The 15485-nt window shown below is 40.7% G+C and overlaps 2 protein-coding genes across 2 annotated transcripts in view; one reads left to right on the plus strand and one right to left on the minus strand.

Annotated features, from left to right (window-relative positions):
• Positions 1–10081, minus strand: part of vsir (V-set immunoregulatory receptor) — a 29009-nt gene extending 18928 nt beyond the window's left edge. The window contains exon 1 of the mRNA XM_062994941.1: positions 10031–10081. Coding sequence (XP_062851011.1) covers positions 10031–10061 — 31 coding nt within the window. The 5' untranslated portion in view covers positions 10062–10081. The remainder of the gene's footprint in view (positions 1–10030) is intronic.
• Positions 1–15485, plus strand: part of cdh23 (cadherin-related 23) — a 399105-nt gene that overhangs the window by 321805 nt on the left and 61815 nt on the right. The gene's annotated exons all lie outside the window — the stretch shown is intronic.

Genomic DNA, 15485 nt, shown 5'->3' on the forward strand with positions numbered 1-15485 from the left:
TAATATAATTCATCACCCATGACACTGCATCAACTCTATTTTCTGCACAATCGAGTGGAAGGTCCATTGGGATCCAAAGAAGGTCAAAAGCAATCCTACCTCAAACACAAAAAGACCTTCTTTGGAAAGCCTTTGATAAGCAGGCTTGGTTTATAGAAAACGTATTTATTACTATTAGTCTACTGTTAGTACTATTTTTTTAATCTAATAAGCCTAATATTAAGCCCCTTTGCGTTTATAACAGCATTCATTCCTCTTCATTCTTCAGCCTTTGACCTGTCCAGTCTCAAATTGTAATTGTAACTAATTTGTAATATTACCAAACAGGCCTGACTAGCGATAATAATAACAATAATAATAATACATTAAATTTATATAGCGCCTTTCTTATATCCATATATTAATACACCGATCAGCCATAACATTATGACCACCTTCTTGTTTCTACACACTGTGCATTTTATCAGTCCCACTTACCATATAGAAGCACTTTGTAGTTCTACAATTACTGACTGTAGTTTATCTGTTTCTCTGCATGCTTTGTTAGCCCCCTTTCATGCTGTTCTTCAATGGTCAGGACTCTCCCAGGACCACCACAGAGCAGGTATTATTTGGGTCGTGGATCATTCTCAGCACTGCAGTGACACTGACATGGTGGTGGTGTGTTAGTGTGTGTTGTGCTGGTATGAGTGGATCAGACACAGCAGCGCTGCTGGAGTTTTTAAATACTGTGTCCACTCACTGTCCACTCTATCAGACACTCCTACGGTTATCTTAGAGACCTTCATCAGTGGCCACAAGACGCTGCCCACGGGGCGCTGTTGGCTGGATATTTTTGGTTGGTGGACTATTCTGTCCAGCAGTTACAGTGAGGTGTTTAAAAACTTCAGCAGCGCTGCTGTGTCTGATCCACTCATAACAGCACAACACACACTAACACACCACCACCATGTCAGTGTCACTGCAGTGCTGAGAATGATCCACCACCCAAATAATACCTGCTCTGTAGTGGTCCTGGGAGGGTCCTTACCATTGAAGAACAGCATGAAAGGGAGCTAACAAAGCATGCAGAGAAAAAGATGGACTACAGTCAGTAATTTTAGAACTACAAAGTGCTTCTACATGGTAAGAGTGGAGCTGATAAAATGGACAGTGAGTTTAGAAACAAGGAGGTGGTTTTAATGTAATGGCTGATCGGTGTATATAGCTGGTAGATAATTGGCTAGGAGTCATTGTCTCTCAGTGTTGGGCCCCTGAGCAAGACCCTTAACCCTCACTTGCTCAATAATTGTGTAAAAGCGTCTACTGAATGATCATCTGTACATAGTCGAATAATGACTATGTAATTTCAATTTCTAGAAGCAACAACAACTGGGCCATAAAACAACATGTCATAACAGCTAGCAGAAACAACTGCTGAATGCTAACCTCAAGCACTCAAGGTTAAACTGTCTTTAGAAGCAACATCAGCAAGATAGCTGCACACAAGCCTAAGATTACCATGTGCAATGCCAGGGAATATAGGTTGTTCTGTGTAAACCACATCCCCACTGGACTCTGGACCGTGGAACTAAACTGAATTGTATTTTTGGAGTAATAAGTCGCTCTTTATCATCTAGCAGTCTGATGGATTAATCTGGTTTGGGCAACTTTAGCATGAACTGTTTACCCTTGCTTGTATTTCAGAGGTTTAAAAGGTGAACACAAGCCTAAGATCACCATGCACAATGCTGGGGAATAGGTGGAATGATATAAAACACAACACTATTGGACTCTGAAGCAGGGCCCATGCGTTCTCTAATCTAGCAGGTTGCTGGATGGATCTAGGTTTGGAGGACACCAAGCGGATGCTACAAATGGCTAACACAGAGCCACTCAAAATCTTAGATGGTGGAGGAATTATATTGATTTGGGCTTGGGTCTTTAGGTCTATATTAGTAAACTTTGGCTTGTTAATTTTATACTGGGACCACAGCTTAGCCAAATGTGCTAAATGTGTGACTTTCTCTACTATTAGATTGATTCCAGCACATCATCCTAAGCTCTGATCCCAAGCTAAGCCAAATTCGCACATTTATTAAAAAAACAGACCCATTGCTACATTCTCAAATGTCATGTTTGTAATATTCACAGTTGACAGACCCAGCTAGCGTGTTTGTTCTAGCCGCTTGGCTCAACAGATGGGATTGTGAGTTACATTGCTTAGCATATGTACAGGCTGTACCTCCTCTGACCTCAGTAATGAGTTAATATGGTGCACTTGTGTGTTCGTGAGCACCAGGCTGTCAGGAAGAGCAATAGGAAACACAGGCGGTGTGATTACAAGTAGCTGCGGGGCCCCGTTTTTGTTCCTGTCTTACACAGGGACAATGGAGTCAGATTTGATTCATTTCTAATGCATTGTTCCCATTCTTCCTGATTTTCTTAATCGGTGTCCATTCTCCTCCCTGCTGGATGCCCATTTCCAGTCCCGGTGGGCTTTCTGATATTACTTCGGCCGCAGCGTGGGGCAAGCTGAACTTACACTACATTGCCAAAAGTATTCGCTCATCTGCCTTCACACACATATGAACTTGAGTGACATCCCATTCTTAATCCATAGGGTTTAATATGATGTCGGCACATCCTTTGCAGCTATAACAGCTTCAGCTCTTCTGGGAAGGCTATCCACAAGGTTTAGGAGTGTGTTTATGGGAATTTTTGACCATTCTTCCAGAAGCGCATTTGTGAGGTCAGACACTGATGTTGAACGAGAAGGCCTGGCTCACAGTCTCCACTCTAATTCATCCCAAAGGTGTTCTATCGGGTTAAGGTGCAGGCCAGTCAAGTTCTTCCACACCAAACTCGCCCATCCATGTCTTTATGGAGCTTGCTTTGTGCACTGGTGCGCAGTCATGTTGGAACAGGAAGGGGCCATCCCCAAACTGTTCCCACAAAGTTGGGAGCATGAAATTGTCCAAAATCTCTTGGTATGCTGAAGCATTAAGAGTTTCTTTCACTGGAACTTAGGGGTCGAGCCCAACTCCTGAAAAACAACCCCACACCATAACCCCCCTCCACCAAACTTTACACTTGGCACAATGCAGTCAGAAAAGTACCGTTCTCCTGGCAACCACCAAACCCAGACAGAGAAGCATGATTCGTCACTCCAGAGAACACATCTCCACTGCTCTAGAGTCCAGTGGTGCATTGCACTTGGTGATGTAAGGCTTGGATGCAGCTGCTCGGCCATGGAAACCCATTCCATGAAGCTCTCTACACACTGTTCTTGAGCTAATCTGAAGGCCACATGAAGTTTGGAGGTCTGTAGCGATTGACTCTGCAGAAAGTTGGCGACCTCTGCACACTGCTGACCCCACTCTCGAGTTGCTGTCGTTCCCAGTCGCTTCCACTTTGTTATAATACCACTGACAGTTGACTGTGGAATATTTAGTAGTGAGGAAATTTCACAACTGGATTTGTTGCACAGGTGGCATCCTATCACGGTACCACGCTTTCTTTCACTAATGTTTGTAGAAGCAGTGTGCATGCCTATGTGCTTGGTTTTATACACCTGTGGCCATGGAAGTGATTGGAACACCTGAATTAAATTATTTGGATAAGTGTGTGAATACTTTTGGCAATATGGTGTATGTATGTGGACACTTGATCATGAGCTTGTTGAAAATCATGAAAACCATGGATATTATTCTGGATTCCCCCCTCTTTGCAGTTGTAACAGCCTTTATATTATTTTGGAAAGGCTTAAGACAAGATTTTGGAGTAAGTCTGTTGGAAGTGGAGCTCATTTGATCAAAAAAGTCATTGCTCATGTTGGGCTTAAAATGGGATCAAGGTCAGGGCCGGGTGCATCAAACCATCAATGTTTGTATTGGCCTTGCTTGGTGCACAGGGTCACAGACATGCTGGGACAGAAAGGTCTTCCTCAGACTCAGACATTTAGCTGAGACATGATATATAATTATAATTTTTAGCCTTATAATACTGATAGACATAACTGGTAAAGTGGGAGCCACATGGCAGCTTAAGTCCAAAGGAACTGGGTTTGAACCTTGCCGTAAGAAATTGTAGGTTGTCTTCATGTTATTCTTTATGACTTTCAAAAACATGCCGTAGGTGGATTGGGGGATTTAACTGCAGTGTACATGACGAAGTAAACGGGTGAGTGTGTTGCCCTCTGTTGCATAATGTTGCAGATTCAAAACCTTCTTGCAAACTTGCAAGCAAAGAGTGATTGAACCACCAAGACTTCCAGGAAGAATCAGCCATCCCAGCCTCATTGTCAACTGCAATGGAACAATGCCTTGCAGTAGGTTAATACCCAGGCACATCATGTCCACTATGGGTAAAAAATGCACTATAGAGGACCCATGGACACTCTTTTAATCTTTGGCTGGCAATGGCCAATCAGAGCAAGACTTTATGCAAGAAAATTAATGGCACCGATCAGGCATAACATCTTCCTAATATTGTGTTGATCCCCCTGTTGCTGCCAAAACAGCCCTGACCCCTTGAGGCATGGACTCCACTAGACCCCTGAAGGTGTGCTGTGGTATCTGTCACCGAAATGTTAGCAGCAGATCCTTTAACTCCTGTAATATGTGAGGTGTGGCCCCCATGGATCGGACTTGTTTGTCCAGCACATCCCACAGACGCTCGATTGGATTGCGATCTGGGGAATTTGGAGGTCAACACCTGAAACTCGTTGTTGTGCTCCTCAAACCATTCATGAATATTTTTACTTTGTGGTAGGGGCCAATATATTAGTGAAAGAGGCCACAGCCATCAGAGAAATCCGTTTCCATGAAAGGATGTACATGGTCTGCAACAATGCTTAGGTAGGTGGTACATGTCAAAGTAACATCCACATGGATGGCAGGACCCAAGGTTTCTCAGCAGAACATTGCCCAAAGCACCACACTGCCTTCACTGGCTTGCCTTCTTCCCATAGTGCATTCTGGTGCCATGTGTTCCCCAGGTAAGCGACGCACACACACCCAGCCATCCACGTGATGTAAAAGAAAACGTGATTCATCAGACCAGGCCACCTTCTTCCATTGCTCCGTGGTCCAGTTCCGATACTCACATGGGGGGTGGACAGGGGTCAGCATGGGTACCCTGACTGGTCTGCGGCTATGCAGCCTCATACGCAACAAACTGCGATGCACTGTGTATCCTGACGCCTTTCTATCAGAACCAGCATTAACTTCTTCAGCAATTTGAGTTACAGTAGCTCGTCTGTAGCCTATGTCTGGTCGATGTATACCATCATAGGAAACACTGGGTCCTTGTAATTTAACCATCTTGTGCATATATTCCGAACATATGGGTAAAACGGGCTGAATTCAACCATGTCTTCAACTTTATAACAAATCAAGTAAACCAAGTAAGCTTAAAAATCATTGTTTTGGCTAAAATATTTACAACAACAATTTCAAATTGAACAGCAGCCTATTACACTAGCCCACTACTGCTGAGATCCAGGTTTGTGGCTCAGCGGTTCTATGGGCCAGCTAGCCATCTACACAGACATAATTGGCTATGTCTGCGGGGGACGGAGGCTAAGTCCCTGCAATGAATTGGCATCCAGCACAGTTTCCCAGTGGAACCGGACCTGCCGACCCTGACCAGGGAAAATTTTAATACAGCCACACACTAGATGGCAGTATATACTAAATTTGATATACCATTTGAAGAATTAATTGTATTTTTTATTAAGACTTTTTTGTGCTTTAATGTTTTGTTTTTGACATACTAAAAATGATTTGTTCTTACTAACAGTGTGCAATGAAACTGCAGACTGTGAAAATCATTAACAATCAGTGTCTCAAGCTCTGTTTTTTAGCTAGTTTTTCTATAGAGCTTGACGTGGTTATAAGGATTACCTTTAGCCACAGTTACCAAAAGGTTGTAAGTTTTATTTGTTTATTAGGATTTTAATGTCATGTTTTACACTCTTTGATTACATTCATGGCAGAAACGGTAGTTACTCATTACACAAGGTTAATCAGTTTACTGTCAAACACAGTCATGGGTAATTTTGTATCTCCAATTCACCTCACTCACATGTCTTTTGACTGTGGGAGGAAACCCACTTTCTTGCAGTGAGGCGACAGTGCTACCCACTGAGCCACATATCTGTACTTAGAAATCAGATGTTTAGAAAACAAAATAAACTGAGAAATATGTTGAAGGAGAAGGTGAAGATGCTTGCATGACCTGGTCAATATTCTGACTTGAATCCTATTAACGACATAAAAGGATTTTGGAACTTTTAAAGACACCTTGACAATACATGTGAATACATAATTATCGTGACTGCAAATGCTTTGGAAATAAACTGCCTAAAAATAAATTTGTCTTTGTAATATTGCTGATTATTCAATATTTTGAGCCTTAAATCAGGCACACTTAGCATTTTTACCAAAGCAAACTGCTCACTCATGTAATTATTCAATCAGTCAATCATGGGGCAGCAGAATGCATAAAATCAGACACACTCCTGTCAGACATACTATTTATACTAAATTTGTACTATTTATACTGAAAAAAATTGATATTCATCAGATCAGGCCTTGTTTTGCAAACATTGTATTTTCAGTGAGCCTGTGCCCACTATATCCTCATTGTTGACCAACAGACGTGCTCTTCTATTCTAGCCTGTCAGGTTCTGATGATTTTCTGCTCACCATGGAAAAACTGCTCATTGAAGATACACTACCATATTCTACCTGTCAGCTTAAAACTGTCTGACCATTATTCTCAGAGCTTTCTCATTAACAAGGCATTTTTGTCAGCTGAAAGTAAGTTCTCACAAGCTAACCCAATATAGATGAACCCTACAAACCACATTCATGCCCACAAATCTATTCAAAGGAAATTGGCAAATCAATCTGGTTTATTTTTGTGACCTTGTAAAGGGAAAAAAAGCTGATTGTGCTTCCTGTGATCAGCCAAACCCAGCTGGATCAAACAGAAAGCACCAGCTGCCCTTCCTCAGGTTCAGTCAATCTATTCTACAGTACTTACAGTGGAAGTACAAGTTTGCATATATGTATTTCAAACAGTCTTAGGATTTCAATGATTTCTGCAACTGGAACTGAATGATTAAATCGCCTAATCTTTTTCCCCAACATAAGTGACAAAAATACACATATAACAACCTCAAATGGCCAATTTCCAATTTGGGGTGTAAAAAGCATAATAGCATGGCATGGCTTCCTAACTCTTTGTTATCTATGATTGATTACAGCTGTTGGCTTCATTGTGCCAAACATTAACAAAGAGGGCCACAAAGAGGAAAAAATCACATCGCAATGGGGTTAAGAGTGATAAAAAGGGGGAATTTTTTTTTTTTTTTAAGTGCCTGTTGGCAGTGAATGTTCTGAATGTTTCAATTCACCTGCAGATGCGTTGAGACTCACAGCTGTTTTAGTATGGGAGCATAAATCAGCTAAAGAATCGTTTCTGTTGTAAATGATTCGTTTTGATCATAAATTATGAATCATTCAAATGAATCGGCACACATGCAAAATTATGAAAAAAAAAAAAAGTCATGAAAATGTCTTTGTGGTAAAATAAAGATATACTTGTATAATTTATGTATAAGTACATATAATTAGGAACTATAATGTTAAACATGAACATGGTTTAAAGAACATCATTATGAAGCATTACAGTAGATGCCTCAGTGCCATTGTTTACAAAGGGTGGTTTTAAAATATGCTACGTATTATTGAGTAATTAAATAAATTATTAATATGTATGTATTAAAGTGTCATGACATGCCACACTTTACCAGTAACTCCTAAAAGATCAGAGAGGTTACTGGTTTGAGTGAATTTAGAATCGGATAATTCGAATCATTTAAATTTTAAAAAGTCTTACTCGTAGAATCGATTCATTAAGAATCAACACGGTATCACCTAAAAGTTCTCGATTCATTCATTAGGAATCAACACGGTGTCACCTAAAAGTTCAGAGAGGTTATTGGTTTGAGTTTATTTAGAATTGGATAGTTCGAATCATTTAAATAGTCTTACTCGTAGACTCGATTCATTAAAAATCAAAACAATATCACCTAAAATTACAGATAGGTTACTGGTTTGAGTGAATTTAGAATCGGATAGTTCGAATCTTTCTTGTAGACTCGATTCATTAAGCATCAATGCGGAAGAGCGTGCAGGGCTACGCCAGATGTTCAGGAACATTATACATCATGTTTAATAAAGTATTTATTTATTTATTAGGGTTTTAACGTCATGTTTTACACACTTTGGTTACATTCACGACAGAAACGGTTCAGTTCATCAGTTCACAAGTTCAATGTCAAACACAGTCATGGACAATTTTGTATCGCCAATTCACCTCATTTGCATGTATTTGGACTGTGGGAGGAAACCCACACAGACACGGGGAGAACATGCAAACTCCACACAGAAAGGACCCAGATCGGCCCCCTGGGGAATCAAACCCAGGACCTTCTTGCTGTGAGGAGACAGTGCTACCCACTGAGCCACCATGCCCATGTAATTAAATAAAAGATTAAATATGTATGAATTAAAGTATCATGCTGTCTAAAATTACACGCACCACTTTACCAGTATCACCTAAAAGTTCAGAGAGGTTACTGGTTTGAGTGAAAATAGTCTTACTCCTAGATTCGATTCATTATGTATCAATACGGAAGAGTGTGCAGGGCTATGCCAGATGTTCAGGTTTATTAGAGTAATTCTTACCATGATTCAGCTGTAAAAAGTGTATTTATTTATTAGCATTTTAATGTCACTTTTTACACACCTTGTTTACATTCATAACAGAAACGGTATCTTCAATTAATCTGATTGCATGTCTTGGTACTGTGGGAGGAAACCCACTTAGACATGGGGAGAACATGCAAACTCCACACAGAAAGGACCCAGATCGGCCCACCTGGGGAATTGAACCCAGGATCTTCCTTGCTACAGTGCTACCCACTGAGCCACCCGTATTAATTAGAGTAATTCTTACCATAATTCAGCTGTAAAAAGTTAAAAAAAAAATCTGAAAAAAACTCAATGGCTTTGTTTTAGTCCCTTAAATAAATAATTAAGGAAAATCAAGAACCTCTTATGCATCAAGTTGCGCAGATCAAAACAGAACAGGGTATTTGAGCCAAACAACTTCCCACTTTAACCCTAGACCTACTAAAAAACGCACATTTTGTTGCACAGCGCAATTTAAAACATGATTATAGCAAATATTTAATAATAATGTGACAAATAGGTCAGTGGCATAACTAGGAGCTCATGGGCCCCAGTGCAAAAAGAAAATTTGGGGCCCCTCAACACATGTCATATATAAGCATAAAAGCAGCCCTTTGAGCTGACACAAATAGACAAGAAATCACTAGCAGGTTATAAAAAGAAAAACATCCAGTGAGAGGCAGTTCTATGAGCAGAAATGCTTTGTTGAGGACAGGTCAGAGGAGAAAGGCCAGACTTGTGCACAAATGAACCATGGTAATGTATGTGTTATCTATGTACATATATAGATAACCCACCCCCCACCCCCTTACGCCACTGAAATACCTGCTTTAATTAATGGTTTCTTGTCTTTATTCAGCTAAGAACTATATTTCAATAACTCAATGCCCAGAAAAAAAATAATTGCAGCCCACTGGGAGATGCAGTGTTTATCTAAACAGCTGGATTTATATTACTGCAAGTGTTACCACGTTATTTTAATTACATTAGCACTACCAGACGCGTCCACGCAGTAGGTGTTAATCTAACTCAGTGGGTCCACGTGTGAACTGTAATTAAAGCGCATATGTGCTGATTTATAACACTATTAAAGTGTTTTAATCCAATTCTCACGTTATTCCAGCACTGCGTGTTCTAGTCGGAGGTGTTGGCGCTGCCATGCTGCCATGCTGTCATTTTCACGCTGCAGGCAGCCGAAACACCAGCCACACGTTCACACATGCCCTGACACATCTACCCCACATCTACCCCCACATCCCAGTTCTTATTTAAACCGCCTTTATTACCTCCAACAGCCGCGAAGAGGTGAAAACACATCCAAACCAGCGCGATCAGCTCCATCGATACTGAAGGGCTTCCCCACATCCGATACTTCTTCTCTTTAAACTTTAAACTCTTTAAATGTCACTAATCCGCGTCGAGCTGCAGGTTAAAGATCCAAACAAAGTCGAAGTTTGAGGAAATGAGTCGAACTTGTAGAGAAACTCCGGAATGAAGAACTAGAAGAACAAGAAGCGCGTCTGTTTGCGCGTCTGTTTTGCGCGTATTTAGTAAAGCGCGTCTGACTGCAGATTAGATCAGATCCGACGCTAAGTTTGGGAGGAGCCCGTGTAGTTGCTCTTTTTTGTCACACACACACACACACACACACACACACTCAATTTATAGACACGTCTAGTTGCCCCCTGAGGCCTCTTTACTTCTAGTAGTGATATATTTTTTTAATCTTTTAGTTTCTTTTTTCATTTTCACCACCGTTTCGTCCTGGTCAGGGTCTCAATGGGTCCGGGGCTCAAAGCGGTAACACACCTGAACAGGATGCCAATCCGCAGATAGCCATAGCCAGTCATGTGTCATAATTATACAAAGAATAAGTATTTTTTTTAACAATACTAAAGCCTCCTTTTAACAATAATAACAAGCATTATACTGGACTAGTAATCAGAAGGTTGCTGGTTCTGCTGTCGGGCCCTTGAGCAAGGCCCTTAACCCTCAATTGCTCGGACTGTATACTGTATCTGTATGTAAGTCGCTTTGGATAATAGTGTCTGCTAAATGCCGAAAATGTAAATGTAAACAGATAAACAGATAAGACAACACATCGGCTCGGTGGGTAGCACTGTTGCCTTACAGCATAAAAGGTCTGAGTTTGATTCCCAGGTGGTTTCTGTGTGGAGTTTGCATGTTCTCCCCGTCTGTGTGTGGGTTTCCTTTGGGTGCTCCGGTTCCCTCCCACAGTCCAAAGACATGCAAGTGAGGTGAATTGGAGACGCTAAATTGTCCAAGACTGTGTTCGATATGACCTTGTGAACTGATGAACCTTGTATGATGAGTGACTACTGTTCCTGTCTTGAATGTAACCAACAAGTAAAACATGACATTAAAATCCTAATAAACAAACAAACAAACACACACACACACAGGTCAATTTATTGACACGTCTAGTTGCCCCCTGAGGCCTCTTTACTTCTAGTAGTGATGTATTTTTTAATCATTTAGTTTCTTTTTTTCACGTTTTACCACTATTTCATCCTGATCAGGGTCTCAATGGGTCCAGTTTCTTCTGAATCACTGGGCTCAATGTGGTAACACACCTGAACAGGACGCCAATCTATAGGCCTATGTGTCATGATAATACAAAGATTAAGTATATTTTTTAATAATACCAAACTGAAGCCTCCTTTTAACAATTATAATAATCTTTATAAACAAACAGATGGGCAAGCCATAGCCTAGAGGTTAAGGTACTGGACTAGTAATCAGAAGGTTGCTGGTTCTGCTGTTGGCCCCTCGAGCAAGGCCCTTAACCCTCAATTGCTCAGACTGTATACTGTAACTATAATGTAAGTTGCTTTGGATAAAGGCAAATGTAAATATAAACAGATAAGACAACACATTGGCTCGGTGGGTAGCACTGTTGCCTTACAGCATAAAGGGTCTGAGTTTGATTCCCAGGTGGAGCGATCTAGGTTTACAAGTTGTCCCGTGTTTCCTCTGGTTGCTCCGGTTTCCTACCACAGTCCAAAGACATGTTAACTGGAGATGCAAAAATGCCCCAAGTATGAGTGTTTGTGTTGAAGTGTTTTCCCTGTGTTGGACTGGCGACCTGTCCAAGATGTTTCCTACCTTTTGCCCAAAGAATTGGACCCACCATGATTTTAAAAAGGATAAATCGGTGGTAAAACAGACAATGTAGGAATAGATAAATAACTAGATAAACAAACATACAGTATATATTTAGATAGATGAAAAAAATTATCACATGATCACAAACTGAAGATCTCATGTGATGTTATATCAATCTTTTTTTAAACTACCTATAACCTAACTTGGCTCTTAGATAACTGACAAACATTTGATTTGCCCACCTCAAAAGTGCAGACGTCAGTGGATGGCAACTAGAAATGATGCAGATTCAGTTGTAGATGCAGATCCAGCTAAAACAAAGCAGTAACACACCTGAAAAGGACACCAATCTACGTATAGGCCTCGGGCATAGCCAGTCATGTGTCATAAATATACAAAGAATAAGTATAATTTTTAATAATACTAAAGCCTCCTGTTAACAATAATAATAATCATTATAAACAAACAGATGGACAAGCCATAGCCTAGTGGTTAAGGTACTGGACTAGTAATCAGAAGGTTGCTGGTTCTGCTGTTGGGCCCTTGAGTATGCTTAATTGCTCAGACTGTATACTGTAGTTATAAAGTAGCTTTGGATAAAGGCATCTGCTAAAGGCTGAAAATGTAAATGTACATGTAAACAGATAAGACAACACATTGGCTCGGTGGGTAGCACTGTTGCCTCACAGCAAGAAGGTCCTGGGTTTGATTCCCAAGTGGAGCATTCTAGGTCCTTTCTGTGTGGAGTTTGCTTTTGTCATCTCTGCTGAAAGCGTAAGAATAATGTCATAACCGTGTCAAAGGGGTCCCATAAACATTTTTTTAACACTGGGGTTGTCTATGGTTGAGAACCGATGACATAGACTTCTCTCTTTATGTCATAATATAAATTAGGAGACAAATTAGAGCAGCCAGTCCACCTTCTGCATATTTTTACTGTAAGATTTAGTAGGAAACTAAAGTGCCTAAGAAAACCTGACGCACACACAGGTAAAACTTCTACTAGACAGTAACCAGGATCAAACACCCTTAGTTATCAGTGCTAAAACCTCACATTTATTAGATGTTTTGTTGGTTTGACACTTCAGGTTTTGATTCAACACTGGATTATTTACTGTGTGTACATTTAGAGAACTGAAACCCGGGAAGGTGAAAGTGACTTGTAGATGTGGTTACTAAATCCTCTTATTTAACATACATGCATACTAATTACAATTAAAAAGAATTACAGGTAACCTAGGGTACACTATATAGCCATACATATGTGGACACTCGTGTGTGCCCATGTAGTCGAAAAAGGATTTGTGAAATAGGGCCAATCAGTGAATTCCAAAGGTGTTTAGTGGGGTTGAGGTCAGGGCTTTGTACTCTACTGGCCACTGGAGTTCATGTTCAAAGCATATGTTTTACACCGATCAGCCATAACATTAAAACCACCTCCGTGTTTCTACACACACTGTCCATTTTATCAGCTCCACCTACCATAAAGAAGCACTTTGTAGTTCCACAATTACTGACTGTAGTACATCTATTTCTCCACTGTTTTAAACCTACTTTTACTCTGTTCTTTAATGGTCAGGACTCTCCCAGGACCACTACGGTGCAGGCATTATTTGGGTGGTGGGTCATTCTCAGCACTGCATTGACACTGATATGGTGGTGGTGTGTTAGTGTGTGTTGTGCTGGTATAAGTGGATCAGACACAGCAGCGCTGCTAAAGTTTTTAAACACATCACTGTCACTGCTGGACTCAGAATAGTCCACCAACCAAAAATATCCAGCCGACAGCTCCCTATGGGCAGCATCCTGTGACCACTGATGAAGGTCTCGAAGATGACCAACTCAAACAGCAGCAATAGATGAGCGATCGTCTCTGACTTTACATCCTCAAGGTGGACCAACTAGGTAGGAGTATCTAACAGAGTGGACAATGACTGGACACAGTATTTCAAAACTCCAGCAGCGCTGCTGTATCTGATCCACTCATACCAGCACAACACACACTAACACACCACCACCATGTCAGTGTCACTGCAGGGCTGAGAATGATCCATCACCTAAATAATACCTACTCTGTGGTGGTCCTGACCATTGAATTACAGAGTAAAAGGAGGTTAAAAAAGTATGTAGAGAAATAGATGGACTACAGTCAGTAATTGTAGAGCTACAAAGTGCTTCTATATGGTAAGTGGAGCTGATAAAATGGACATTGTGTGTAGAAACAAGGAGGTGGTTTTTATGTTATGGCTGATCAGTGTATTTAATATCATTGATTGCACACAACTGATAGCAATGGGTGTGGCTGAAACACTTGTACTCAACCTAGGATACTTTGCCATTTAGTGTACATATCACATAGTAGGGATTGCTGTCATTTGCACAAACCATTTCATATGCAAATTGCTAAGGTGGTGGGTTTTAGTTTCATTGTTTTGACTGTGCTCTGTTATAAATTTGAGGTACTGCCAACATGCCAGACAAGACAAACAGGAACTTTAGGAGTCTACAAACCATGACAGGAAATGCAAATTTTATTTGAACATACTGGTTTCACCAAAACAAAACAACAATATTAATCCAGTGTGTAATGTGAGTAGTGTTGTATTAATATTCAATTGTTCACAAAAGTTCCATAAACACTGTTAAAACATCATTGCCAATAAGGAAGCTATTTATGAAGCAAGCAAATAATTCTTGCAGACCTCTTTATAGATTATAACTTTGAAAGAGCACTTTAATGTATTTTAGGGCTTTGCCACCAAAAGTTTAAAGCTCTTAGCATGGTTGACTTAGCAGATAGTGCTTTTCCACCAAGGGAACTCTGGTTCTTGAACTGGTTCCAGTCAGGCTTCTTCAAACTTAGTGCATTTTAGAGAACCGGCACGTGTTTCCACCAGTTTATGGGAGCCGAGGTTGCGTCATGAAAGGTGGGCGTTGCGCAACGAAAGTAAAGAGTAGTAATAAGGTGACGGAGCACATGGATTACCTGTGAGCATTTGTGCTGTTGTTACAGCATCAATGAACTATTGGTGATAAGAAGACATAGAAATGTACTGTAGAGAAGTTGTTGCTTTCACTAGTGCATTCACATAAGAAGCATTTCCACTATGAAAGCACCCGATCAGCCATAACATTAAAACCACCTCCTTGTTTCTACACTCACTGTCCATTTTATCAGCTCCACTTACCATATAGAAGCACTTTGTAGTTCTACAATTACTGACTGTAGTCCATCTGTTTCTCTGCATGCTTTGTTAGCCCACTTTCATGCAGTTCTTCAATGGTCAGGACTCTCCCAGGACCACCATAGAGCAGGTATTATTTAGGGGGTGGATGATTACCAGCCCTGCAGTGACACTGACATGGTGGTGGTGTGTTAGTGTGTGTTGTGCTGGTATGAGTGTATCAGACACAGCAGCGGTGATGGAGTTTTTATATACCATGTCCACTCACTGTCCACTCTATTTGACACTCCTACCTAGTTGGTTCACCTTGTAGATGTAAAGTCAGAGACGATCGCTCATCTATTGCTGCTGTTTGAGTTGGTCATCTTTGAGATCTTCATCAGTGGTCACAGGACTCTGCCCAGAGGGTGCTGTTAGCTGGATATATTTT

This window comes from Trichomycterus rosablanca, chromosome 5 (assembly GCF_030014385.1).
Source record: "Trichomycterus rosablanca isolate fTriRos1 chromosome 5, fTriRos1.hap1, whole genome shotgun sequence".
In the NCBI taxonomy this organism is placed as follows: domain Eukaryota; kingdom Metazoa; phylum Chordata; class Actinopteri; order Siluriformes; family Trichomycteridae; genus Trichomycterus; species Trichomycterus rosablanca.